This window comes from Ranitomeya variabilis, chromosome 2, assembly GCF_051348905.1.
Source record: "Ranitomeya variabilis isolate aRanVar5 chromosome 2, aRanVar5.hap1, whole genome shotgun sequence".
NCBI lineage: Eukaryota > Metazoa > Chordata > Amphibia > Anura > Dendrobatidae > Ranitomeya > Ranitomeya variabilis.
This window is the reverse complement of record NC_135233.1, coordinates 978,075,135-978,102,165: the sequence shown is the minus strand read 5'-3', so window position 1 is coordinate 978,102,165 and position 27,031 is coordinate 978,075,135. Positions and strand designations below refer to the sequence as shown.

The 27,031-nt window shown below is 42.5% G+C and overlaps 1 protein-coding gene and 1 long non-coding RNA gene across 5 annotated transcripts in view; one reads left to right on the top strand and one right to left on the bottom strand.

Annotated features, from left to right (window-relative positions):
- The window catches only part of LOC143808336 (uncharacterized), a 165,377-nt gene that overhangs the window by 79,168 nt on the left and 59,178 nt on the right, over nucleotides 1-27,031 (top strand). The window lies entirely within an intron of this gene.
- Nucleotides 5,509-27,031, bottom strand: part of PXYLP1 (2-phosphoxylose phosphatase 1) — a 78,360-nt gene continuing 56,837 nt past the window's right edge. For all 4 annotated transcript variants that reach the window (XM_077290855.1, XM_077290854.1, XM_077290856.1 and 1 more), the window contains exons 3-7: nucleotides 19,862-19,918; nucleotides 13,178-13,348; nucleotides 11,740-11,866; nucleotides 11,366-11,505; nucleotides 5,509-8,003 (exon numbers count right to left, since the gene is read on the bottom strand). In XM_077290855.1, coding sequence (XP_077146970.1) covers nucleotides 7,072-8,003; nucleotides 11,366-11,505; nucleotides 11,740-11,866; nucleotides 13,178-13,348; nucleotides 19,862-19,918 — 1,427 coding nt within the window. In that variant the 3' untranslated portion in view covers nucleotides 5,509-7,071. The remainder of the gene's footprint in view (nucleotides 8,004-11,365; nucleotides 11,506-11,739; nucleotides 11,867-13,177; nucleotides 13,349-19,861; nucleotides 19,919-27,031) is intronic.

Genomic DNA, 27,031 nt, shown 5'->3' with positions numbered 1-27,031 from the left:
ATATATATATATATATATAACCAGGGAAAAAAAGGCAGCACTCCAGTTCTTTTTAAAGATGAAAAAAAACTTGTGAAGTTTATTCAGACCCACATCTCTATACGACGTTTCGGCTCACACTCTGCTTGAGAAAAGCTCAGTGTGAGCCGAAACGTCGTATAGAGATGTGGGTCTGAAAAAAACTTCACAAGTTTTTTTTCATCTTTAAAAAGAACTGGAGTGCTGCCTTTTTTTCCCTGGTGATTATATATATATATATATATATATATATATATATATATATATATATATATATATATATATATATATATATATATATATATATATATATATATAGATAGATATATATTGTAGAATATATATATATATTCTACATCTTAAAGAAAGAAAAAAAAACAACTGGAGACAGCACACCAAGGGAGTGTACAAAAATTGATTGTCTATAAGCCCATCGTGGCGAAATGATGTGAAAGTGGTTCACATATTGGAACCGAAATGTTGCCACAATAGGCTTATAAATAAATAACAATCAACTTTTGTACGCTCATTTGGTGTGCTGCCTTCAGTTTTTCATTTTATCTAGGCGGTTTGGTACATACTAGGGAGGATTTGCACCCTCATTTCTTAAACGTGCTACTCTATTTTTCAAAATATATACAGTTGAAAACAGAAGTTTACATACACTCTATAAAAAAGACACATGTGCATGTTTTTTTAATATATGAGACGAAATCAGAATAAACCTTTCCCATTTTAGGTCAAATAGAATTACCATAATTATTAATATTTGCCAAATGCCAGAATAAGAGAGAGAGAGAGAGAGAGAGAGAATGTTTAAAGGCATTTTTATTACTTACTGCAAAGTCAAAAGTTTACATAGGTAAGATTACTATGCTTTTAAACAATTCTGGACTCTGCCCATATGATGATGTCATGTGCTTGGAAGCTTCTGATATGTTTTTTGGCAACATCTGAGTTAATTAGAGGCACACCTGTGGATGTATTTTAATGCACACCTGAAACACATTACTTCTTTGATACCTGAAGGTGCCTCATTTATTTGTACAAACAATTATATACAACTACAAACAAGATGGGAATGTCCAGCCATCATACCACTCAGAAAGGAGATGGGTTCTATGTCCCAGAGACGAACGTGCTTTGGTCCGACACATGCATTTCAACCCAAGGACAAAAGTAAAATACCTTGTGAAGATGATAGTGGAAGCAGGTAAGATTGTGTCAATATCCACAGTGAAACGATTACTGTATCAACATGGGCTGAAAGGCCACCCTGCCAGGAAGAAGCCATTACTCCAAAAGAAACATAAAAAGCTATATTAATGTTTGCAAATGCACACAGGAACACAGAACTTCATTTTTGGAGAAATGTCCTGTGGTCTGATGAAACTAAAATTTAACTTTTGGGTATAATGACCATCGTTACATTTGGAAGAAAAAGGAAAAAGCTTGGAAGCCTAAGAACACCATTCCAACTGTGAAACATGGGGGTGGCAGCATCATGTTGTGGGGTTGTTTTACTGCAGGAGGGACTGGTGCACTTCACAAAATAGATGGCACCATGAGTAAAGAAGATTATGTGGCAATACTTAAGCAATATCTCAAGACATCAGCTAGGAAGGTAACGCTTGGGTGAAATGGGTGTTCCAAATGGATAATGACCCGAAGCATACAGCCAAAATGGTAACACAATGGCTTAAGGATAACAAAGTCACTGTTTTGGAGTGGCCATCGTAAAGCCCTGATCTCAATCCTATTGAAGATTTATGGGCAAAGCTGAAAAGGCAGGTGCAAGCAAGGTGACCTACAAACCCGGATCAGTTACACCAGTTTTGTCAGGAGGAATGGGCCCAAATTCCAACCAACTATTGTGAAAAGTTTATGGCAGGATATCCCAAACGTATGACCCAAGTCATTCAGTTTAAGGGTAATGGTACCAAATACTAATGAAATGTATGGAAACTGTTGACTTTGCGGTAAGTAGCAAACATGCCTCAACAAATTCTCTCTCTCTCACTATTCTGGCGTTTGGCAAATATTAATAATTATGGTAATCCGATTTGACCTAAAACGGGAAAGGTTTATTCTGATGTCATGTCATCATGTCAGATGTTGAGAAAAACATGCAGATGTGTCTTTATATATAGTGTATGGAAACTTCTGGTTTCAACTGCACCTATACACACACGCACATAAATATCAGAATCTGTATTAAATTAAATTAGAGAACTTTAAGTTTTCACACAAGTTATTTTAGACTCACACTTTGTTTTTTCAGGAACTGCTTTCAGAAGTTTTCAGAAATCTGTCATCATTGGCGCCTCTATACACAGCTTATAACACAGGATCTACCAATTACAATGGGAGATGTCCCAGCCGACCCTGCTCCTCTGTCCTTCCCAATGACCTTTGTACATGCTCATTAGAATCTCAAAATGCAACAAATTGGATCATAGTCCATCTAATGCCCTTAACCCTTGGAGCTTTTCTTCGGTTTTGCGTTTTCCCTCCCCTTCTCTCCAGAGCTATAACTTTTTAATATTTCCCTCAATATGAGTGCTTATTTTTTGCGAGACAAATTGTATTTTTGAACGACACCATTGGCTTTACCATGTCGTGTACTAGAAAGCAGGAAAAAAATTCCAAGTGCTGTGAAATTGCAATAAAAAGTGCAATCTCAAACTTGTTTTTTGTTTGGCTTTTTTGCTACGTTCACTAAATACTAAAACTGACCTCCCATTATGATTCTCCAGGTTATTACGAGCTCATAGACGCCAAACACGTCTAGGTTCTTTATTATCTAAGTGGTGAAAAAACAAACTTTGCTTAAAAAGTCATAGTTACTCACCGATAACGGTGTTTCTCGGAGCCCATGACAGCACTACGGAGAGAGAGGGGATCCGCCCTTCGGGGACAGGAAACCTACAGATACATAAGGGCGGTACCTCTCCCTCGCATCAGTTGGTTTACAGAGCATCGGAGGACCTCCAGGTTAGTTTACAACAGAGAAAATACCATATTATAACATTTCTTAACAAAAAAAGGAACCCCGTGCCTAAATTGTAATATATACATTATATAAATCATATGTAATTAAAGGTGCTCACCGCACTCGTGATGGGAGGGAAATAAGCGAGTGCTGTCATGGGCTCCGAGAAACACCGTTATCGGTGAGTAACTATGACTTTCTCGGTCTCCCATGACAGCACTACGGAGAGAATTGCAGAGACTAAGCTTAGGGAGGGACCACCGCCTCAAGAACCCTTCGACCGAAGGTTAGGTCAGACGTAGAGGCTAGATTTAGTCTATAGTGTCTAAAAAAGGTTGACGGTGATGACCAGGTGGCCGCCTTACAGATCTGTTCTATTGAAACCTCTGACCTCTCAGCCCATGAGGTAGCAACTGCTCTTGTGGAGTGCGCTCTTATACCGTCCGGGATCGCATTTCCCGTAGATGAATATGCCAATGCTATTGCCTCTTTTATCCACCTTGCCAACGTGCCTTTAGATGCCCGGAATCCTTTTCTGGGACCCTGGAAACAAACAAACAGAGAGCCTTCCTTCCTATACTCCCTGGTGGAATCTAGGTATTGGACTAGGCATCTTCTGACATCTAAATTATGGAAGTTCTGTTCTTTCCTATTTCTAGGGTTCGGGCAGAAGGACGGAAGGGATATCTCCTGTGACCTATGGAATTTAGACGCCACTTTTGGCAGATAGGCCGGGTCAGGTCTAAGAGTAACTCTATCATCCAATATTTTTGTAAAAGGTGGGTTAGAGGATAGGGCTTGAATATCGCTTATTCTGCGCGCCGATGTTAAGGCTACTAGAAGAATGGTTTTTAGTGACAGTGTTTTTATGGAAATCGTGTCTATAGGTTCGAATGGTGGACCAGATAATGCAGAAAGGACTAAATTTAGGTCCCATGAGGGCATCTTTTGGGTAACTACAGGTTTTGATCTTGTTACCGCTTTAACGAATCTTATTATCCATGGGTTGGCTGCTATATTCTGGTTATAGAGAGCACCCAGGGTTGCTATCTGCACCTTAAGAGTACTAACCGCTAATCCTTGTTCCAGTCCTTTTTGTAGGAACTCAAGTATCTTATTAATTGAAGGACCGTCCTGGATTTTGACTTTGGATACAGACAAGAATTTTTTCCATGTTTTGCCATATATTTTGGTAGTAATAGGTTTTCTACATTTTAATAATGTTGCAACCAAGTTGTCTGAAAAGCCTCTTTTTATTAACAGTTCCCGTTCAAAAGCCAGGCTGTCAAATGCAAGTTCGTCTCCTGTGGGTGGAGGATCGGTCCTTGCTGTAATAGGTCTGGCAGATTCGGTAGAACCCATGGGTCTGAGACCGATAGCATCCTTAGCCAGGAAAACCATGTCCTTTTTGGCCAGAATGGGGCAATAAGGATCATCTTTGTTTTGTCCTCTCTGACCTTGCGGATGACCGCCGGAATTAGAATGGTTGGTGGAAAAGCGTAAGTTAGTTTGTGTGTCCATGGAATGAGAAAAGCATCCAGAGCCTGGGGATTCCCTTCTGGGCTTAGAGAACAAAATTTGTTTACTTTTTTGTTTTTGTGATTGGCGAACAGGTCTATTGTTGGGGTTCCCCACATTTCCGTGATCTGGTTGTAGACAGACTGATTCAGGGACCATTCGCCTTGTCTCAACTGAGTTCGACTCAGGTAATCCGCTTTCTCGTTTTTTGAACCTAGAATATGTAGTGCGGAAAGGGAAAGTAAATTTGTTTCTGCAAGGCGGAGAATTTTGGCGGAGGAATTCATCAGTGACCAAGACCTTGTTCCCCCCTGGTGATTTATGTAAGCTACTGTCACTATATTGTCCGAGAAAATTCGGACATGATGTCCTCGTATGTAGGGAAGAAACGACAGGAGAGCCTGATACACCGCCCAGAGTTCTTTTTGATTTGAGGATGCTGATAGTTCCTGAATTGACCAGTTGCCCTGAGTCACTCTGTTTCCCATGTGGGCCCCCCACCCCCTGGGACTCGCATCGGTTGTTATTACCCGAGATATTTTGGGTACCCAAGGAATCCCTTTTGAAATATTCTGGCTCTTTCCCCACCAGAGGAGGGAATGAATAACGGAGGAATTTAGAGTGACCCTGCTTTCCAAATTGTTTTTTAAAATTTCCTGCCATTCTAGTATGTGCCACTGAAGCTCCCTTGTGTGGAATTGTGCAAAGGGTATCGCCGGCAGGCATGAGGATAGAGACCCCAGTAGAGACATTGCCCTCCTTAGAGTCATGGAGGGGTTTTGCAGTGTTTGTGCTATCATGGCCAAAATTTTGTCTTTTTTGGGGCCCGGGAGCCGGCATTCTTGACGCCGAAAGGAGGTTCCCCGTTCAGGGACAGGAAACCAACTGATGCGAGGGAGAGGTACCGCCCTTATATATCTGTAGGTTTCCTGTCCCCGAAGGGCGGATCCCCTCTCTCTCCGTAGTGCTGTCATGGGAGACCGAGAAAAATAAATACAAATTGCGCAAATTTCTGTTACCCGTAGTGTCTCCAATTTTCGTGATCTGGGGTCGGTTGAGGGCTTATTTTTTGCATGCCGAGCTGACGTTTTTAATGATACCATTTTCGTGCAGATACGTTCTTTTGATCGCCCGTTATTGCATTTTAATGCAATGTCGCGGTAACCAAAAAAAACGTAATTCTGGCGTTTTTACTTTTTTCTCGCTATGCCACTTAGCTATCAGGTTAAGCCTTTTTTTAATTGATAGATCGGGCGATTCTGAACGCAGCAATACCAAATATGTGTATGTTTCATTTTTTTAAATTGTTTTTTTTTAATGGGGCGAAAGGGGGGTTGATTTAAACTTTCATATATTTTTATTGCCGGATGGCAGGAAGCACTTGTTAAATGCACTGTCAAGAGTTTGACAGCGGTATTTAACTAGTTAATAGGTGCGGGCGGATCGCGATTCTGCCCGCGCCTATTGTGGGCACATGTCGGCTTTTCAAAACAGCTGACATGTTCTGGCTTTGATGCGGGCTCACCGCCGGAGCCCGCATCAAAGCGGGGTTTCTGCCATAGGACATAATATTCCGTCCGATGGCAGAAAGGGGTTAATGTACATGTGAAATTCCTGAAAGAACAGAAAGTATCAGTCTAAAATATTGTCAAGTGTGATAATTGCAAGATTTTAAAAGATATGAAAAGTAGAAAAAAAAAAATTACTAAAAAAAAAAAAACATTTACAGAGATATTCCCATCTCTAAGATCCTATCCCAATATGTAGCTCGTGTACTATTAGAGAAACTATCCTACATTTCAAATTGGAGATTTTTGCTGATTCGCTATGTTTCTTTCCTCATGTGCAGGCAATGCAGGACCTTAGGTATCCATGGTTACGACCACTAATCTAGTGACAGCTAGTTGCTAGAGTCGTAACCATGGATACCTAAGGTCCTGCAATGCCTGCACATGAGGAAAGAGACATAGCGAATCAGAAAAATTATACTACATTTTTAATTGGATATATTTGGTAATATTATTATTATTACATCTACTACATATTGGGATAGGATCTTGGAGATGGGAATACCCATTTTTCATAAAAACCCGATTTAAACAATAGGTCATTTTCTCATGATCGCTTCCCTTTAAAGCGGATTTCACACCTTAGTCATTCATTAGAAAAAAACGCATACATGATAGATGTCAAATATTGATAATTAATACTGTGACTTTCCTTATTGAATTCCTGAGAAAGTCATTCAAGGAATTCTAGGTTATTGGGGTACATTGTGGTCACATCAGAAGTGGAAGGTTTTTTTTTTCAATTGCAGTTAACGTAACGCAATAATTTCCCTTATGTCTTCCATAGAAGGCCGGTCACTTTATCGGCAATCAGTGTTAGTGGGACTGTGGCACAAATCTGCATGGCAGACACAGTGCGCAGGTCATACTGCCACCATACAACGTGCTGGAGCTTCATGTTGACTTTGCAGTTACTGAACCAAGATGTCGTGGACGGGACAATTAATTATTAGGTATCTGGTCATGAATTCCCCTCTAGAACAACCTTGAATGACACGCGTCATAATAACTGGTGCTGTTCAGGGCCAAGAACATTTCTTTTTTCACAAAGTTGACAAATTTTGACAGTGAACACAAAGGCCGAGTCGAGCGCTTCTCGTGTTCTCTACAGAAAGAAGTCTGGAAAGTGACATCCTCCCCATTGTAGAGTATTCGGATGTAGTGTTCCTTCTGTTTGTCAGTGTTCTGCCACAGTTCGAAAGCTAAACGTGCGGCAAATCGAGGGAACCGAGCCTCTGTGAGACCGATGGCGCTGAGGACGGGCGAGAGAGTCACGTCATGGGCGGAGTACAAGGCGAACACTTCGGCCTTTTTGCCTTCGGAGATCCGTTGCATTCGGCTGACAGTCTGGTTTATCAGAGGGTAAATGGCTAATAGTGCATACTTATAGTACAGCTTCTTCTCATGTCTCTCTCGCTCATCTTCTATTTGATGTGCCTTAATAACCTTAAAGTGCTCCATGTCTATACAGCCATTCTTGGTGCACGGGAATGTAACATTGTGGCAAAAATGGCACAGCAATGAGTCAATGGGATTGGAGGCTCGTAATAGCCTAGTGGGCACCCCAACCACTTTGGCCATGTTAATATAGGTCTTTTCCAGCTGGGCATTCTTTATCCTATAGCCATACTGGCGCCGCTGCTCTTCTTCCAGGTAGTGGTTCCTCATAGGACAGTCACACTGACTGGAGCAGAAGATGCTGCTCCACTGGTGTCTAATGCTGATCTTCTTCCAGTCAAAGCCAGGCAGGAAGCTGTAGAGGAAGGCTAGCCCGCTCTGCAGCGTCCTGCTCTTTCCAGTGGATTCAATGTAAAGCTGCTTTGCCGTCCAGTCATTTGATAGAAGCTTATGTTTTTTCAAGTAAATTTCCCTTAGAATTTGTCCATTCAGTAAATGCTGCACAACGCCTGTAATAGAAAGGAAAATATTAGGGAAAGCTGAAAATTCAACTCACTGCTGAATATATGAATTATGTCACCTCCTCAGCCAGCCAGGCACAAAATGACACTTTTAATGTGAATTTCCCTTACAAAATGCTGCATTATGACTTAAAAGGGTATTCCCGTCTCCGGGATCCATTCACAATATGTAGTAGGTGCAATAATAATAATTGCAAATACCTCCAATTATAAATGTATGGTTCTTCTGATTCACTATGTTGCTTAGCATGTGCAGGCATTGCAGTATCTTAGGTATCCATGGTTATGACCACTCAAATAGTGACAGGTAGCTGTTAGTGGTCGTAACCATTGATACCAAAGTTACTGCAATGCCTGCACATGGTAAGCGAATTAGAAGTACTATACTACATTTCTAATAGGAAGTATTTGCAATAATAATAATTATTATTATACCTACTACAGACTAGGCTAGGACTACCCCTTTACGTTAATAAGAAAAAAAAAGAAGAAAACAAAACATCTATCTTGTATTACCGCATCAGTGTTGGTCCAAACCATTCAATTATGACCGTACACGGTTGGCGGACCACTCATGTATGGTGGTGCTCCATATTCAAAGCTGGTTGTGGATACCAGTAACTTGAACAAAATGATTTAGTATTCAAATCATCATTAGGTATAATACAGAAACTCAATACACGGGGGCCGCGTACATTGGCGGGTGGGAGGAGAAACCTTGAACAGTAGAATTTACCATCCATCTTCCTAATTGATTGGAAAACAATAGACAAAGATTCTTGTTTTTATACCTAGCATTGATGAAATGATTAAGTATTTAAGGGAACCTGTCAGGTCATGACACCCAGGAGCCGGCGGATTCCAACCATGCCGGGTGTCAGCGAGGCTACAGTCAGCACTGAACACTGGGAGCTGTGGAACGTTGAAGGACAGCCACCACTGCCATGCATCAGTGTAGAGCCAGCTGTCAGTCAAAGTGCCGGGGTGTGCTAACATTTGTCAATTCTGTAAATACTGTGCCACACCTGCTATAGAAAGTAAAATATTAGTGATAGCGGAAAACACTGAAACCATTAGTGCTTTGCTGAATATATGTATGTCACCTCCCTCACCCCGGCAGGCCCCTAATGGCACTTTTATGGCGTATTTCTCTTCTAAATGCTATCATTATAGCTTCAGTTTAATAAATGAAAAAAAATATCCTAAAGATAGAACATCAATGAAAAAGTAGCGGTCAAGATCTTTATATTTGCGAATAGCCTCTTTAGAGCAGAACAGGAACTCTAGATGTCATACAAGTTAACATCATCCCTTTAAGGGGACTTGCCACGTGACCCCTATCAGTGCTAAACAGGAGAACCCTTTAAAGGGTCGATGCTGACTTTTCGGATTGTTACTCCTAATGGCTGGCACCAGAGACTCTTTTCTTCCTCTCTGAAGCAGCTACTTGCACATGGCGGCAAAGTGTGGTGACATTACATTTATTAATTTTCCTATATATTATTATTGTTATTATTATTTATTTATATAGCACCATTGATTCCATGGTGCTGTACATGAGAAGGGGTTACATACAAGTTACAAATATCACTTACAGTAAACAAACTAACAATGACAGACTGATACAGAGGGGCGAGGACCCTGCCCTTGTGGGCTTACATTCTACAGGATGGTGGGGAAGGAGACAATAGGTTGAGGGTTGCTGCAGCTCCGGTGATGGTGAGGCGGTAGCTTCAGTAGTGATGAGGAGGCAGCGGGGTCAGTGCAGGCTGTAGGCTTTCCTGAAGAGATGGGTTTTCAGGTTCCGTCTGAAGGATCCGAATGTGGTTGATAGTCGGACGTGTTGGGGCAAAGAATTCCAGAGGATGGGGGATATTCGTGAGAAGTCTTGGAGGCGATTGGATGAGGAGCGAATAAGTGTGGAGGAGAGAAGGAGGTCTTGGGAGGACCGGAGATTACATGAGGGAAGATTTTGGGGGATTAGTTCAGAGATATATGGAGGAGACAGGTTATGGATGGCTTTGTAGGTCAGTATTAGTCATTTGAACTGGATACGCTGAGGGAATGGGAGCCAGTGAAGAGATTTGCAGAGGGGGGAAGCAGAGGAGTAGCAAGGAGAGAGAAGAATTAGTCGGGCAGCAGCGTTAAGGATGGACTGGAGAGGTGCAAGGGTGTTAGCAGGGAGGCCGCAGAAAAGGATGTTGCAGTAGTCAAGGCGGGAGATGATGAGGGCATGCACAAGCATTTTAGTAGATTGAAGGTTGAGGAAAGGACAGATTCTGGAGATGTTATTGAGCTGGACAGGAGGTGGAAAGAGCTTGGATGTGCGGTTTGAAGGACAGGGCAGAGTCGAAGGTTACTCCGAGGCAGCGGACTTCCGATACAGGGGAAAGCATGATGTCATTGATTGCGATAGATAGGTCAGGTAAGGAAGATCTATGGGATGGAAGAAAGATGATGAGTTCAGATTTGTCCTCATTGAGTTTGAGGAAGCGAGAGGAGAAGGAGGATATGGCTGATAGGCACTCTGGGATTCTGGACAGCAGAGCGGTGACGTCTGTGCCAGAGAGGTAGATCTGAGTGTAATCAGCATAGAGATGGTACTGGAATCCATGGGACTTTATGAGTTGTCCCAAGCCAAGTGTATAGATTGAGAAGAGTAGGGGTCCTAGAACAGAGCCCTGCGGGACTCCAACAGAGAGAGGATGGGATGAGGAGGTAGTGTGGGAGTGGGAGACGCTGAATGTGCGGTTGGAAAGGTACGAGGAGATCCAGGATAGTGCGAGGTCTTTGATGCCAAAGGAGGAGAGGATCTGTAGTAGGAGGCAGTGGTCAACTGTGTCGAAAGCAGAGGACAGGTCTAGAAGGAGGAGTACAGAGTATTGTCCATTAGCTTTGGCGGTAAGTAGGTCGTTAGTGATTTTGGTCAGGCCTGTCTCAGTTGAGTGATGGGGGCGGAAACCAGATTGTAGATTGTCAAAGAGCAAGTTAGATGAGAGATGGGAGGAAAGTTCAGAGTGGACGTGCTGCTCCAGGAGTTTGGAAGCGAATGGGAGCAGTGATATTGGGCGATAGCTGGACATAGCAGTTAGATCGAGGGTTGGCTTTTTAAGGATAGGCATGATTGTGGCATGTTTGAAAGCAGAAGGGAAGGTGCCAGAAGATAGTGATAGGTTGAAGAGGTGGGTTAGGGATGGGATAGGTGTGGTGGTGAGGTTGGGGAGGAGGTGGGATGGGATTGGGTCGAGCACACAGATGGTGAGGTGCGATTTGGAGAGGAGACGATTAAGCCCCCCTTCCACGTTCTGCATTTGTGAATGTCACTAAATAATAGAGAGAAGAAAATGTACCTTTTTGGGTCAATTCCCCCATCTCACACAGTGAATGGCTGGGAATACGCGGCAGGCTGCTCAATGTGCCGTCCATCTGGGCTTCTGAGCCTTTGGTCATGTGGTTGATAAAATCTTCCAGGTTTGGATGAGATGGCTTCCTACAAAACAATGTACGTAGAACCATAAGCCACAGAGAATGTGCGTCTGACCGCCGGGTGCCGTGAGATAGCGAACGCCTTTGTGTTACGTAGACCTTCTGCCTTTTTCTGCCTTCTGGGATGATGGCTTCCTCTATAGTACATTATATGCTATGGAAATGCTAAATTTACGCCATATAGGATATAGCCGAAGATAAAGACAAGCACCACAAGTTTTAAGAACATGCACGATACCTGTCGGGCTCCAGGACACAGTCAATGTCAGGTCTCTTGGTCTTCGGAATGGCATACAGTGGATACCGATCTCCATGACGGATCATCACTTGGACGGACAACAATCTGAAGTTAGGAGGTGCGTGGCCTGGAGAGGTGAAACACGGGATGACATGAAAGATATAATTTTATTGTAACAAGAAACAGAACAGTAGTTACAGTGAGTAAGGTACAGCTCTGGGTGCAGCTCAGCAACCTCTTTATTATTACAAAATTGGGGTTCAAAAGTCTCAAATATTCTTCAACACGTAGTTGCATGATATTATGCAAATTTGGCATTTTTACTTCCGCTCCACCAACTTTTTTTTTTTTTTTTAAAGTGGGCAGATCTTAGCAGAGAGCTATGGTCTAAATAAGACCCAAGAGATTCACTGTAATTAGCTCCACAAAGATGCCATAAGTTGTAGTAGAAATGTACGGCAGGCTGTGAATGATGAGGCACATGCCCCTTAATGAATTTGCCCCGTATTACTCCAGTGGTTCCTGGATTAGGACTGAAGTATAAAACTCCAATCTTGTGGAACTCTCCGCTAAATGTAAGGGTTTCATTTCCCTTAGTATATAACTTAAAGGGGTACTCCCATCTCCAAGATCCTATCCCAATATGTAGTAGGTGTAATAATATTAGCAAATACCTCCAATTAGAAATGTAGTATAGTTTTTCTGATTTGCTATGTCTCTCTCCTCATCTGCAGGCATTGCAGGACCTTAGGTATCCATGGTTATGACCGCTAACTGTCACTATATAAGTGGTCGTAGCCATGGATACCTAAGGTCCTGCAATGCCTGCAGATGAGGAGAGAGACATAGCAAATCAGAAAAACTATACTACATCTCTAATTGGAGGTATTTGCTAACATTATTATTATTACACCTACTACATATTGGGATAGGCTCTTGGAGATGGGAATACCCCTTTAACAGTCAGTGCAGAACTACTATGTATAATTCTACCAGTGATGGACATTCCTATGAACAGAGCTACAGATAAAGACCACCTTAATGGATATTCCTGTGACCAGCAGGCACATTCCCAGTCCATATCTTGCAATGTGCGGCATCACTCTTGCACTCTTGTCAGATAAGCCACTATTTGGATGACAGCTATGGTCCCCAGCTCTGTCTATGAGGCTCACACAAACATGCATGATATTCTAACAGGAGTCTGAAATAGGACTCTGGCTGCTTTATTTTGGGTGAAAGGGAACAAAGATGGAATGGTGAAAAGAAAATAATCCGATCAATGCTCTCGCCATGGGGAAGTCACAGCGGCCGTCTCCGGACATGCTGAAATGGTATCCAAGCTCATTTATGATTTGGGCAAATAGGCATAAAAAGTGTCTAAAAATACAATTTCGGGGGCATTGAGCTGAGTCCATTACTCCCAACATCACGTTACCTTCCATACTGCGCTCTGCCACTCCGGGAGTATTGCAGTACAGGAGGGCATCATACAGCGGGTCAGGTGCGGAAGGCTCCGTCAGCAGGTCAGGCATGATTCTTTTACGATTTTTGGAAGTGAGTGCTTCCTCTCTGTTTGAAACAACCGGTATAAGCCGAATTGGTGACCCTGGGAAAAAAAATAAAAATAACAGAACGATTCATGCCAAATTTGAAATAAGGCCAACACCCCAAAAACATACACATGAGCAAACTGGCACACGAAGGGTCACAGCTTTATTTGGTGCAAATTACTGTAAGAAATCTATCCAATATAATGAGGCCGGTCATGTCATAGTAACATAGTAACATAGTTAGTAAGGCCGAAAAAAGACATTTGTCCATCCAGTTCAGCCTATATTCCATCATAATAAATCCCCAGATCTACGTCCTTCTACAGAACCTAATAATTGTATGATACAATATTGTTCTGCTCCAGGAAGACATCCAGGCCTCTCTTGAACCCCTCGACTGAGTTCGCCATCACCACCTCCTCAGGCAAGCAATTCCAGATTCTCACTGCCCTAACAGTAAAGAATCCTCTTCTATGTTGGTGGAAAAACCTTCTCTCCTCCAGACGCAAAGAATGCCCCCTTGTGCCCGTCACCTTCTACCTTCCTATCATTTGGAATATACTTGGAGAAAACCTTCCTGTGAATAAATTGAACACATGACCCTATAAATAATAGTCATCATTAACATTGTAAACACTTCCACCACGTTATAGGCCAATACGCCAGGACACCTTGGCAAGCACAGGAATTTTGCCTAGATATGGAGTGAATACAGTGATGCGAGGGATACAGGTGTATTCTCATCCTAACAGCACACTGTCTGTCACTCCTGAACATGTGAATGCACATGATGGAGCTGGTATATGGAGGACCCTCATTCTGGAGAGATCGGACCTTTATCTAATCTGATAGAGAGAGAATGTTTAAGGCATTTTTATTACTTACTGCAAAGTCAAAAGTTTGCATATACTAAGATTACTATGCCTTTAAAAAATTCTGAACAGCCCATATGATGATGTCATGTGTTTGGAAGCTTCTGATAAGTTTGCTTGGCAACATCTGAGTTAGAGACACACCGGTGGATGTACATCCCCTGGCAAAAATTATGGAATCACCGGCCTTGGAGGATGTTCATTCAGTTGCTTAATTTTATAGAAAAAAAAGCAGATCACAGGCATGGCACAAAGCTAAAGTCATTTCAAATGGCAACTTTCTGGCTTTAAGAAACACTAAAAGAAATCAAGAAGAAAAAATGTGGTAGTCAGTAATGGTTACTTTTTTTTAACCAACCATAGGGGAAAAATTATGGAATCACCCTGTAAATTTTCATAACCAAAACTAACATCTGCATCAAATTAGATCTGCTCGTTAGTCTGCATCTACAAAGGAGTGATCACACCTTGGAGAGCTGTTGCACCAAGTGGACTGACATGAATCATGGCTCCAACACGAGAGATGTCAATTGAAACAAAGGAGAGGATTATCAAACTCTTGAAAGAGGGTAAATCATCACGCAATGTTGCAAACGATGTTGGTTGTTCACAGTCAGCTGTGTCTAAAATCTGGGCCAAACACAAACAACATGGGAAGGTCATTAAAGGCAAACATACTGGTAGACCAAGGAAGACATCAAAGCGTCAAGACCGGAAACTTAAAGCAATATGTCTCCAAAACAGGAAATGCACAACAAAACAAATGAGGAACGAATGGGTGGAAACTGGAGTCAACGTCTGTGACTGAACTGTAATAAACCGCCTAAAGGAAATGGGATTTACATACAGAAAAGTTAAACGAAAGCCATCATTAACACCTAAACAGAAGAAAACAAGGTTACAATGGGCTAAGGAAAAGCAATCGTGGACTGTGGATGACTGGATGAAAGTCATATTCAGTGATGAATCACGAATCTGCATTGGGCAAGGTGATGATGCTGGAACCTTTGTTTGGTGCCATTCCAATGAGATTTATAACTGCCTGAAGAGAACATGCAAATTTCCACAGTCATTGATGATATGGGGCTGCATGTCAGGTAAAGGCACTGGGGAGATGGCTGTCATTACATCTTCAATAAATGCACAAGTTTATGTTGATATTTTGGACACTTTTCTTATCCCATCAATTGAAAGGATGTTTGGAGATGATTAAATCATTTTTCAAGATGATAATGCATCCTGCCATAGAGCAAAAACTGTGCAAACATTCCTGGAAAAAAGACACCAAAGGTCAATGTCATGGCCTGCAAATAGTCCGGATCTCAATCCAATTGAAAATCTTTGGTGGAAGTTGAAGAAAATGGTCCATGACAAGGCTCCAACCTACAAAGCTGATCTGGCAACAGCAATCAGAGAAAGTTGGAGCCAGATTGATGAAGAGTACTGTGTGACACTCATTAAGTCCATGCCTCAGAGACTGCAAGCTGTAATAAAAGCCAGAGGTGGTGCAACAAAATACTAGTGATGCTTTGGAGTGGATTTTTGTTTGTTTGTTTTTCATGATTCCATAATTTTTCCCCTATGCTTGGTTAAAAAAAGTAACCACTACTGACTACCACATTTTTTGTTCTTGATTTCTCTTAGTATTTCTTAAAGCCAGAAAGTTACTACTTGAAATTACTTTAGTTTTGTGCCATGTCTGTGATCTGCTTTTATTCTACAAAATTAAACAATTGAATGAACATCCTCCAAGACTGGCGATTCCATAATTTTTGCCAGGGGTAGTATATTAATGCACACCTGAAACACACTGCTTATTTGTGTAGCATCATGGGAATGTCTAAAGAACTCAGCCAAGATATCAAGAAGAGAATTGTGGACTTGCACAAGTCTGGCCCATCCTTGGGTACAATTTCCAGATACCTGAAGGTGCCTTGTTTATCTGTACAAACAATTATACACAAGTACAAACAAGATGGGAATGTCCAGCCATCATACCGCTCAGGAAGGAGACGGGTTCTGTGTCCCAGAGATGAATGTGCATTTCAACCCAAGGGCAAAAGCAAAAGACATTGTGAAAATGATGGCGGAAGCTGGTAAGATTGTGTCAATATCCACAGAGAAACAAGTACTGTATCAACATGGGCTGAAAGACCACTCTGCCAAGAAGAAGCCATTTACTCCAAAAGAAACAAAGCCAGAATAATGTTTGCAAATGCACACTGGAACAAAGACATTCATTTTTGGAGACAGGTCCTGTGGTCTGATGAAACTAAAATTGAACTTTTTGGGCATAATGACCGCTTGAAAGCCTAAGAACACCATACTAACTATGAAACACGGGGGTGGCAGCATCATGTTGTGGGGTTGTTTTGCTGCAAGAAGGACTTGTGCACTTCACAAAATAGATGGCATCATGAGAAAAGAAGATTATGTGGCAATACTGAAGCAACATCTCAACATATCAACCAGGAATTAAAGCTTGAGTCGAAATGGGTCTTCCAAATGGACAATGACATGAAGCATACAGCCAAATGGTAAAGTAGCTTAAAGATAAAGTAAATGTTTTGGAGTGGCCATCACAAAGCCCTGATGTCAATCCTATTGAAAATTTATGGGCAAAGCTGAAAAAGGCCGATGCGAGCAAGGCGACCTACAAACCTGGATCAGTTACACCAGTTTTGTCAGGACAAGTTCCGACCAACTATTATGAGAAGCTTGTGGAAGGTTTGACCCAAGCTTCTCCCAAACGTTTGACCCAAGTCATTCAGTTTAAGGACAATGGTACCAAATACTAATGAAATGTATGTAAACTTTTAACTTTGCAGTAAGTAATAAAAATGCCTTAAAACATTCTCTCTCTGGCATTTGGCAAATGTTAATAATTATGGTAACTTCCTGGTAGACAGCTGTGCTGACTTTTGCCTTGATAAAACACAGTGGACCAACATCAGCAGATGACATGGCTCCCCAAACCATGACTGATTGCGGAAACTTCACAGTAGACCTCAAGCAGCTTTGAATTTGTGCCTCTCCACTCCTCCTCAAGACTCTGGGACCTTGATTTCCAAATGAAATGCAAAATTTACTTTCCTTATGGAGTGTGACAGTGACTGCCTTCTGCACATCTGTCAAGTCAACAGTCTTCTCCATGATTGTGATTGTGGAGCCTACTGAAACAGACTAAGGGACCTTTATATATGCTTAGGAACCCTTAGCAGGTGTTTTTGTTAATTATTCTAATTTACTGAGATAATGACTTTTGGGTTTTCATTGGCTGTAAGCCATAATCATCAACTTTAACATAAACAAACACTTGAAATAGATCACTCTGTTTGTAAAGACACCTTATACCGAATTTTTCGTACTATAAGACGCACCGGACTATAAGATGCACCCCAAATTTTCAGAAGGAAAATAGGGAAAAAAAAATAATGTGTCAAATGGGGGTCCGTCTTACAGTTCAAGTTCAGCTTACCGGAGGGAGATCGGAAGCACTGGTGGAGCGTGGTCACAGGGGGTGTTCGGTGGTCCCAAATCAGTGCGGCAGGTGTGGTGGCCTCCGGGAAATCCCATCCCAAGCTGGTGCGGCAGGTTCGGTGGTGGTGCTCTATGGTGCAGGGGGCTCCACTGGCATTTTGTGAAAGCCCGGAGGCCCCCGCACATCCATTGCTGCGATGCGGTTGATGTGCAGGGGCCTCCGTGCTTTCACAAAATGCTGGCGGAGCCCCCTGCACCACAGAGCATGACCGCCGAACCTGCTGCACCAGCCTGGGAAGGGAATGTCATTGTCGGACCGAGACCGCCGCAGAATCGCCCGACTCCTGCTGCCGCCACAGTATTTGTAAGTATATTCTGACTATAAGACCCACTCCCATTTTCCTAAAAAAAAATTTGGGAAAAAGTGCGTCTTATAGTCTGAAAAATATGGTAATATGTGAGTTTCACTTTCTGTATTGAAGAACTGAAATAAATTAACTTTTTTGAAGATATTCTAATTTTGTGAGAAGCACCCGTACAAGGGACTAACCATACTGCATTCTTTATAGCACTATAATGATGGAGAAAGTGCCATTTTATTATATAGCAGCACATGTGTCCTGGGCACTGTTTACACCAAAGTGTCCTGAGGTTTGGCCAGTAAACTACAAAATCCTCACCCCTTTATTTTTATTGGTAGATTTAGTCACTCCCCTCCCCCCCCCCTTTGCCCAGTATGGGTCCAAGACATACGCAGTGAAGCCAATGCTCATTAAGAGCCCAGTGGAGGGGAGGAGAGGAAGGTATACTAGCCAACCCTCCCAGCTTAAGCAAAGCCCAGTCGACACTTGCCAAAACAGAAGAACACTTTGGTGCTGATTCACCAAAGCTTTTGCCAGAAAACTGGAGTCGAGGCTTTAAAAAGCCTTAAAATTGTTTACGCAATGGAGAGTTGCGCAACATTTTTGCAACTTTTGTCATTTTTCACCAGATTCAGAGACTTCTGCAGAAACAGGCGGTGCATGGGCGGGACAGGGGGCGATGGCCACATCAGTCCATCAGAGTCATCAAAAATGGCGGCACTTTGTACACCAGAAATGCTACTCCGGTCTGACTAGATTAGCATTTCTGGCGCAGCGCATGTAGGTGCACGCCACTTACAAGAGGGGCTAAATTCACTAGGTGACGTGTGCTTCTTAATGAATTCGACACCTTCTATTTCAGTCTTGATGCATTAGCCCCTTCATTTTTTCCATCACTATATACAGCAACACGTTTGTTCAATCTTGCTTTTACGACAACTATCAGTGTAAATTGCATTGTGAGACTATTTATGTCAGTCACTTACACACAATACAACACAAATGGTTATACCCCATTCTCATCCACAGCTGCATTCATAATTCAGCTTTCCGGTCTCACATCTCCCATCATTCCCTACTGAAGTAGCCTTCGGATGTATAATGCTCAGCCAATATCCACTGCTTATAGTATATTCTAGGGGTTCCTCTAAGAAGTTAGTGCTGTGACTTGTATGATACCAGTAGAAACCATCAGAACTGTGAGTGCAGCTCTGGATTATAATACAAGCTGTAACTCGGGATCAGTACTGTAACATTGAGATCTGAGGCAGAGAAGAGCGACCTCCACACGATTGAGCTAAGGCTCAGGCTCTCGGGGTTCATGTACGACAGGCTGTGAAATTATGGAGTAGATAATACCAAGAAGGACAATGAAATGTGCTCAAATGCGAATCAACAATTTGTATCAATATGTTACCCCTGGGTATCTGGGAAACTATAAAGAGCCTAGAGACACACAAGAATTACCGTATACATAATTATACATATTTCTGCACAAACCCTTCTTATAAAATACATTGGAAAGACACAGCTCGCAGCTGCTCTGGATATTTATACTGTAATTTCTTGGGTGTGGAAATCCTAGAATTACAAGTCCATCTCATCCTGCGGTACGCTCTCCAATTTCTCTGGCCTCAAAGAGCCGGTCTTCTATTGCACCCTGGTGTATAAGAGTTCACCGCAAAGTATTGAGGTAGCTTGGAAACAAAATGTGTTTACTTTAATTACTATCATTAAATCATAGACAATGTTACTGCAAATGCAGAGGGTTTATTCTTACAGAAAACTAAATACATTAACTCTGTGGTTCTTATCCGCGTACATTCCACATAATGTGCCCCTCATTGGACATTACCTTGGAGAACATGGGTCTGTGCCTTAAGCTGCATGCTGACAGGTAGCCATCTGGAGACTAGACACAAAGGGAATATAGAAAACCCTGGTTATAATGGGAAAACTGTACGAATGTCATTTTACAGCCATCACCTCATTCTGGTTTTGTGACAAACTGATTGTTGAGGGGGCTACCTCCAAAAAGGGAATTCTCTGCGCTTCACATACTCAATCTTTAATGGGTTTGTGCCCAGATGTGAAAGGGGTTCTCTCCAGGAACCAAAAAAAAAAAAATAGCGTAAAGAACATGTTTTGTCTAAATAAAACAATTTGGGAATTTAATTTATACTATCTCAACAATTTCTTCTGGGGATGTAAATAAGTATAGAATTATTATCGTCTCCACCTTGTTACACTGACAGTAAGTTGTCCTAGAATATTTGGACAGATGCCTGTGAGCATGTGCAGTAGGAAGCTCCGTTGTTTTGACTTGAAGACGCCAAAACCATGTATTGTCATTCTTAAGGTACCGTCACACTAAACGATATCGCTAGCGATCCGTGACGTTGCAGCGTCCTCGCTAGCGATATCGTTTAGTTTGACACGCAGCAGCGATCAGGATCCTGCTGTGATGTCGCTGGTCGCTAAATAAAGTCCAGAACTTTATTTGGTCGTCCGATCGCCGTGTATCGTTGTGTTTGACACCAAAAGCAACGATACCAGCGATGTTTTACACTGGTAACCAGGATAAACATCGGGTTACCAAGCGCAGGGCCGCGCTTAGTAACCCGATGTTTACCCTGGTTACCAGCGTAAAAGTAAAAAAAACAAACAGTACATACTCACCCAGCGTCATACCTCCCCCAGCGTCTGCTTCCTGACACTGACTGAGCGCCGGCCCTAAAGTGAAAGTGAAAGCCGCTGTGCTGTTAGGGCCGGAGCTCAGTCAGTGTCAGGAAGCAGAAGCTGGGGGACGCTGGGTGAGTATGTACTGTTTGTTTTTTTTACTTTAACGCTGGTAACCAGGGTAAACATCGGGTTACTAAGCGCAGCCCTGCGCTTAGCAACCCGATGTTTACCCTGGTTACCCGGGGACCTCGGCATCGTTGGTCGCTGGAGAGCGGTCTGTGTGACAGCTCTCCAGCGATCAAACAGCGACGCTGCAGCGATCGGCATCGTTGTCGCTATCGCTGCAGCGTCGCTTAATGTGACGGTACCTTTAGACAGGGTAGAAAGTTGTGTGAGCAGCCTCTTCTTATCTCAGCACCCCTGGTATCTCCAGTATTAGATCAGATAGACATGGTGGACAGCAGTGTGAGCAGCCTCTTCTTATCTCAGCACCCCTGGTATCTCCAGTATTAGATCAGATAGACATGGTGGACAGCAGTGTGAGCAGCCGCCTCTTCTTATCTCAGCACCCCTGGTATCTCCAGTATTAGATCAGACAGGGAGGACAGCAGTGTGAGCAGCCTCTTCTTATCTCAGCACCCCTGGTATCTCCAGTATTAGATCAGACAGGGTGGACAGCAGTGTGAGCAGCCTCTTCTTATCTCAGCACCCCTGGTATCTCCAGTATTAGATCAGACAGGGTGGACAGCAGTGTGAGCAGGCTCTTATCTCAGCACCCCTGGTATCTCCAGTATTAGATCAGATAGACATGGTGGACAGCAGAGTGAGCAGCCTCTTATCTCAGCACCTCTGGTATCTAAAGTATTAGATCAGACAGGGTGGACAACAGTGTGAGCAGCCTCTTCTTACCATCCCTGGTATCTCCAGTGTTACATCAGAATATCATCTGGGAGCACATCTTCCTACATATGAAGGCAGAGGGTGGAGCATCCTCCTGCCCATATTCACAGGCACCCATAAAAACATCCTATGAAAGCTTTCTGTCAGTATAATAAGGTGGCATCCATTTAAATTCAATAATTAGTTCCTCTCTAGAAAAAAAACAATTGCAATTTGCAAATTAAAATTACTTAGGAATTGATTCATAGACATTTTCTCTAGTTAATTTATTTTTTCCATTCCCAGACAACCTCTTCAAGTTCCCGATCACTGAGTGTTCAACTACTAGGCCCAGCCCTCTCCAAAGCTCCCACTGATAATGAATGGAGTGGAGATATGCATGTTTGACATCGGCACCATTCAGTGCCTCTCTCTTGGAATTGGTGGGGGTCCCAACAGTTGGATCCCCCCGCAATAAGGAATGGATAGGAGATAACTTCACATCTTGGCGCAAACCCTTTAAATCTTATACATGTTGACACAATTTGGAAGACCTTATTTACTATGGATAGGATTGAACACAAATCAGAAATACATTATAGTATAGTGTAGATTGATTTTAACACTTGTCTACATTTTCTTTTGTTCACTTGCTTTAAAATTAAATCAACTTTCTAAATTTTGCTGTTTATGTCTTTTATCTAGCAGAGTGCTCTGAAAAAACGTTACCAATATATCAAAGCTCACGCTCCTGCTGGCTCTATGTGCTCCCTTCTCTTAAGGTACCTTCACACGAAACGACATTATAACGATATCGCTAGCAATCCGTGACGTTGCAGCGTCCTCGCTAGCGATATCGTTTCGTTTGACACGCAGCAGCGATCAGGATCCTGCTGTGATGTCGCTGGTCGCTGAATAAAGTCCAGAACTTTATTTGGTCGTCCGATCGCTGTGTATCGTTGTGTTTGAAAGCAAAAGCAACGATACCAGCGATATTTTACACTGGTAACCAGGGTAAACATCGGGTTACTAAGCGCAGGGCCGCGCTTAGTTACCCGATGTTTACCCTGGTTACTAGCGTAAAATGTAAAAAAAACAAACAGCACATACTCACATTGCGTCCCCTGCAGTCTGCTTCCTCCTCTGACTCAGCGCCGCAAAGTGAAAGTGAAAGCAGCACAGCGGTGACGTCACCGCTCTGCTCTCACTGTACGGCGCTCAGTCAGTCAGGAAGTGGACGCAGGGGGACGTGAATGTAAGTATGTGCTGTTTGTTTTTTTTAGATTTTACGCTGGTAACCAGGGTAAACATCGGGTTACTAAGCGCGGCCCTGCGCTTAGTTACCCGATGTTTACCCTGGTTACCAGGGGACCTCGGCATAGTTGATCGCTGGAGAGCGGTCTGTGTGACAGCTCTCCAGCGACCAAACAGCGACATCGTTGTCGCTATCGCTGCAGCGTCGCTTCGTGTGAAGGTACCTTTAGTGTTAGAGATAGCAGCAGGGAGGTATGTGTACACAGATCTCTGCATTATGGAGAGGAAAGAAACTATAGTTCAGGGAATAAACAAAAACTATAGACTATAGATAGATAGGGAGGAAAAAAGTACAGTATTAGAGATGTGCTGATAAATGAGAAGTTTAGTCAGGAGTACCCAAAATACACACAGAACTCACATTCAACCTATTTTACTGGGCGAGAAACTACAGCAAGAAAAAAAATCTGAAACTTGGATACGACTGCAAACTGCATATCAGGGGGTCTAAATAAATGAAGGAATGACAATTGTGACATAGTGAAATGTTATTAACTAAAAGGGTAACAATTATGTGAAAAAAACAACTCATTTTTCATGTCAAAGTTGTCCATAGCCTTTAAAATTCATGCACAAAGCCATAACAGATATGCTGCATGTTAAAGAATTTAAAATCACAAATACAATTAAAATAATGAACTGTAATCTGTAGCTGAACCATATGTATAGAAAATTTTGAAAATACTTTTTTTTGCCAAATTTTCCAAAATAAGCCGAAAAAGCCAACTTTGTCATTCCTATTTACAGTCTTCCATATAGATATCGCACACTTAATCACACCCGAAGGTAGCAAGGCTTATAAATAAATGCAGAGTTAGGACATTTTATTAAAGCCAGCAAATTATATATATATTTGTCTAAGGGGTACTTCCGTCTTTCTGTCGGCAACTTCCGTCACGGATATTCATTCGCTGATTGGTCTCGCCAGCTGCCTGTCATGGCTGCCGCGACCAATCAGCGACGGGTACAGTCCGATTAGTCCCTCCCTACTCCCCAGCAGTCAGTGCCCTGCGCCCGCTCCATACTCCCCGCAGTCACGGCTCGCACAGGGTTAATGCCAGCGGTAATGGACCGCGTTATGCCGCGGGTAACTCACTCCGTTACCGCCGCTATTAACCCTGTGTGACCAAGTTTTTACTATTGAGGCTGCCCATGCAGCCTCAATAGTAAAAACATCTAATGTTAAAAATAATAATACAAAAATAACAAATGATTATATACTCACCTTCCGACGCCTTTCCGACGCTCCGGTGACCGGTCCATGCAGGTTCCGGTGCTAAGGTTGGTGTGGAACAAGGACCTGCCTTGATGTCACGGTCATGTGACCGCGACGTCATCACAGGCCCTTCGCGAGAAGGACCTGCCATGACGTCACAGTCATGTGACCACGACATCATCGCAGGCCCTACGCGCCTGCGCGAGAAGGACCTGCCGTGACGTCACGGTCATGTGACTGCGACGTCATCACACCCTCGGACCGGAAGCTGCCGCCTGCACTGCACACAGGCAACAGAACTACAAGGGGCCCCTCGGAAGGTGAGTATATGTTTATTTTTTATTTTTCAACCTGTAACATACGTGGCTGGGCAATATACTACGCGGCTGGGCAATATACTACGTGGCTGGGCAATATACTACGGCGCTGGGCAATATACTACGTGGCTGGGCAATATACTACGTGGCTCTGTGCTGTATACTACGTGGCTCTGTGCTGTATACTACGTCGCTGTGCAATATACTACGTGGCTCTGTGCTGTATAGTACGTCACTGGGCAATATACTACGTCACTGGGCAATATACTACGTGGCTGTGCAATATACTACGTGGACATGCATATTCTACAATACCCAATGCGTTAGAATTGGGCCACCATCTAGTGGATATATATATATATATATATATATATATATATATATATATATATATATATATATATATATATAGATAGATAGATAGATAGATAGATAGATAGATAGATAGATAGATAGAGAGAGAGAGACACACACACACATATATTTCAGTAAAGCCCTTTAAAATGAATAATTACTACTGTATTTAAGCCAGGAAATTCTGTGTGAGTTACGTACAGGGCATACCAGTGCCAATTTATGCATTTACCATGCAGACGAGACATTTAAAAAAAAAAAAAATTTATCTTAAAAGAACATTTGAAAAAAAAAATGGTTTGAAAATTAAATAATACTACTAATAATATTATAGCACATGAATGTTTGCTCTTAGATACTCAGCCTTAAAGAAATATAGTAAACAGAGATATACGGTAATTCATTAACAATATAAAATGACTGCAAGTTATTAGATAGCATTATATTAATGGTAACTTCATAATATGATCATTTTAGGAGACAGGGCACGCACCTATTAGGAACAGAATTGGGAACACACTGCTGCTCATCTTGTAGCCTTCTAGAAGTCCACTATGGAAATGGTAGGGGTTTGCTAAAACACACTATATATTTCGTGTCTGGCGGAGAACCTCCTAGAGGGACAGGGCAACCTTTCACGGTTTTGCATACCTAACAGTTGATTCAGTTCCTTGCAAAGGAAAAAGGCAAACTTAGACCACAGAAAGAAAGGCTGTCTTGTTCTTTTAACCAACATTGACTTAAACATTTGCAAGTGAAGTTTTGTGGTCTTTGCTGCTAACTCGCTCAGTTCTCGCACAGCACTATCTAGACTGTCCGGAACAGTTACTTTTGTATCCTAAAAGCCAACTTTGCACTTTTTTGTAGGAAAATTACCGTAAACCTGACATGTAATATATTATATACAGTGACATGTAAACGTTTGGGCACACCGGGCCAAAATTACTGTTATTGGGAACAATTAAGCAAGTTAAAGATGAAATGATCTGTAAAAGGGCTAAAGTTAAAGATGACTTTTTTCCCTAAAATACAAAAGAAAAAAGTCAATTTTTTACATTTTAAAAATTAAAAAATGGAAAATGCAAAAGTTTGGAGATTTGGGTGCACAGATAAATTTGACCAAGGTTTCAGACCTTAATTAGCCTGTTTGGGTTATGGCTTGCTCACCATCATAGTTAGGAGAGGCCAGGTGATGAAAATTAGCCAGCTTTGTAAAAGCCTCCTCCAACCTCGTGCCAAAAAACAGCAGCAATGGATTCTTCTAAGAAGCTGCCTAGCACTCTGAAAATGAAAATGGTGGAGGCCCACAAAGCAGAAGACTATAAGAAGATAGCAAAGGGGTTTCAAGTTGCCCTTTCCTCAGTCTGAAATGAAATTAACAAATTGCAGTTATCAGGAACAATGGAGGTCAAGATAAGGTTTGGAAGACCCAAACAAAATTTCAGTGAGAGCTGCTTGTAGGATTGCTAAAGAGGCAAATCAGAACCCCAGCTTGACTGCAAAAGACTTTCAGAAAGATTTAGCAGACTGAAGTTGTGGTACATTGTTCTATTGTTCAGAGACACATGCACAAACATGGCCTTCATGTTAGGTCACTGACAGCTCTCCAACGACCAACGATGCCGAAGTCCCCGAGTAACCAGAGTAAACATCGGGTTACTAAGAGCAGGGCCACGCTTAGTAACCCGATGTTTACCATGGTTACCATCGTAAATGTAAAAACAAAAAAAACACTACATACTCACATTCCGATGACTGTCACGTCCCCCGCCGTCAGCTTCCCGCACTGACTGTGTCAGTGCCGGCCGTAAAGCACAGCACAGCGGTGACGTCACTGCTGTGCTCTGCTTTTACTTTACGGCCGGCGCTCACAGTTAGTGCGGGAAGCTGACGGCGAGGGACGTGACAGACATCGGAATGTGAATATGTAGTGTTTTTTTTTTTTTTTACATTTACAATGGTAACCAGGGTAAACATCGGGTTACTAAGCGCGGCCCTGCGCTTAGTAACCCGATGTTTACCCTGGTTACAAGCGAACACATCGCTGGATCGGTGTCACACACACCGATCCAGCGATGACAGTGGGTGATCCAGCGACGAAAGAAAGTTTAAAACGATCTGCTACGACGTACGATTCTCAGCGGGGTCCCTGATCGCAGTAGCGTATCAGACACAGCGAGATCGTAAGTATATCGCTGGAACGTCACGGATCGTGCCGTCGTAGCGACCAAAGTGCCACTGTGAGACGGTACCCTTAGAGTCA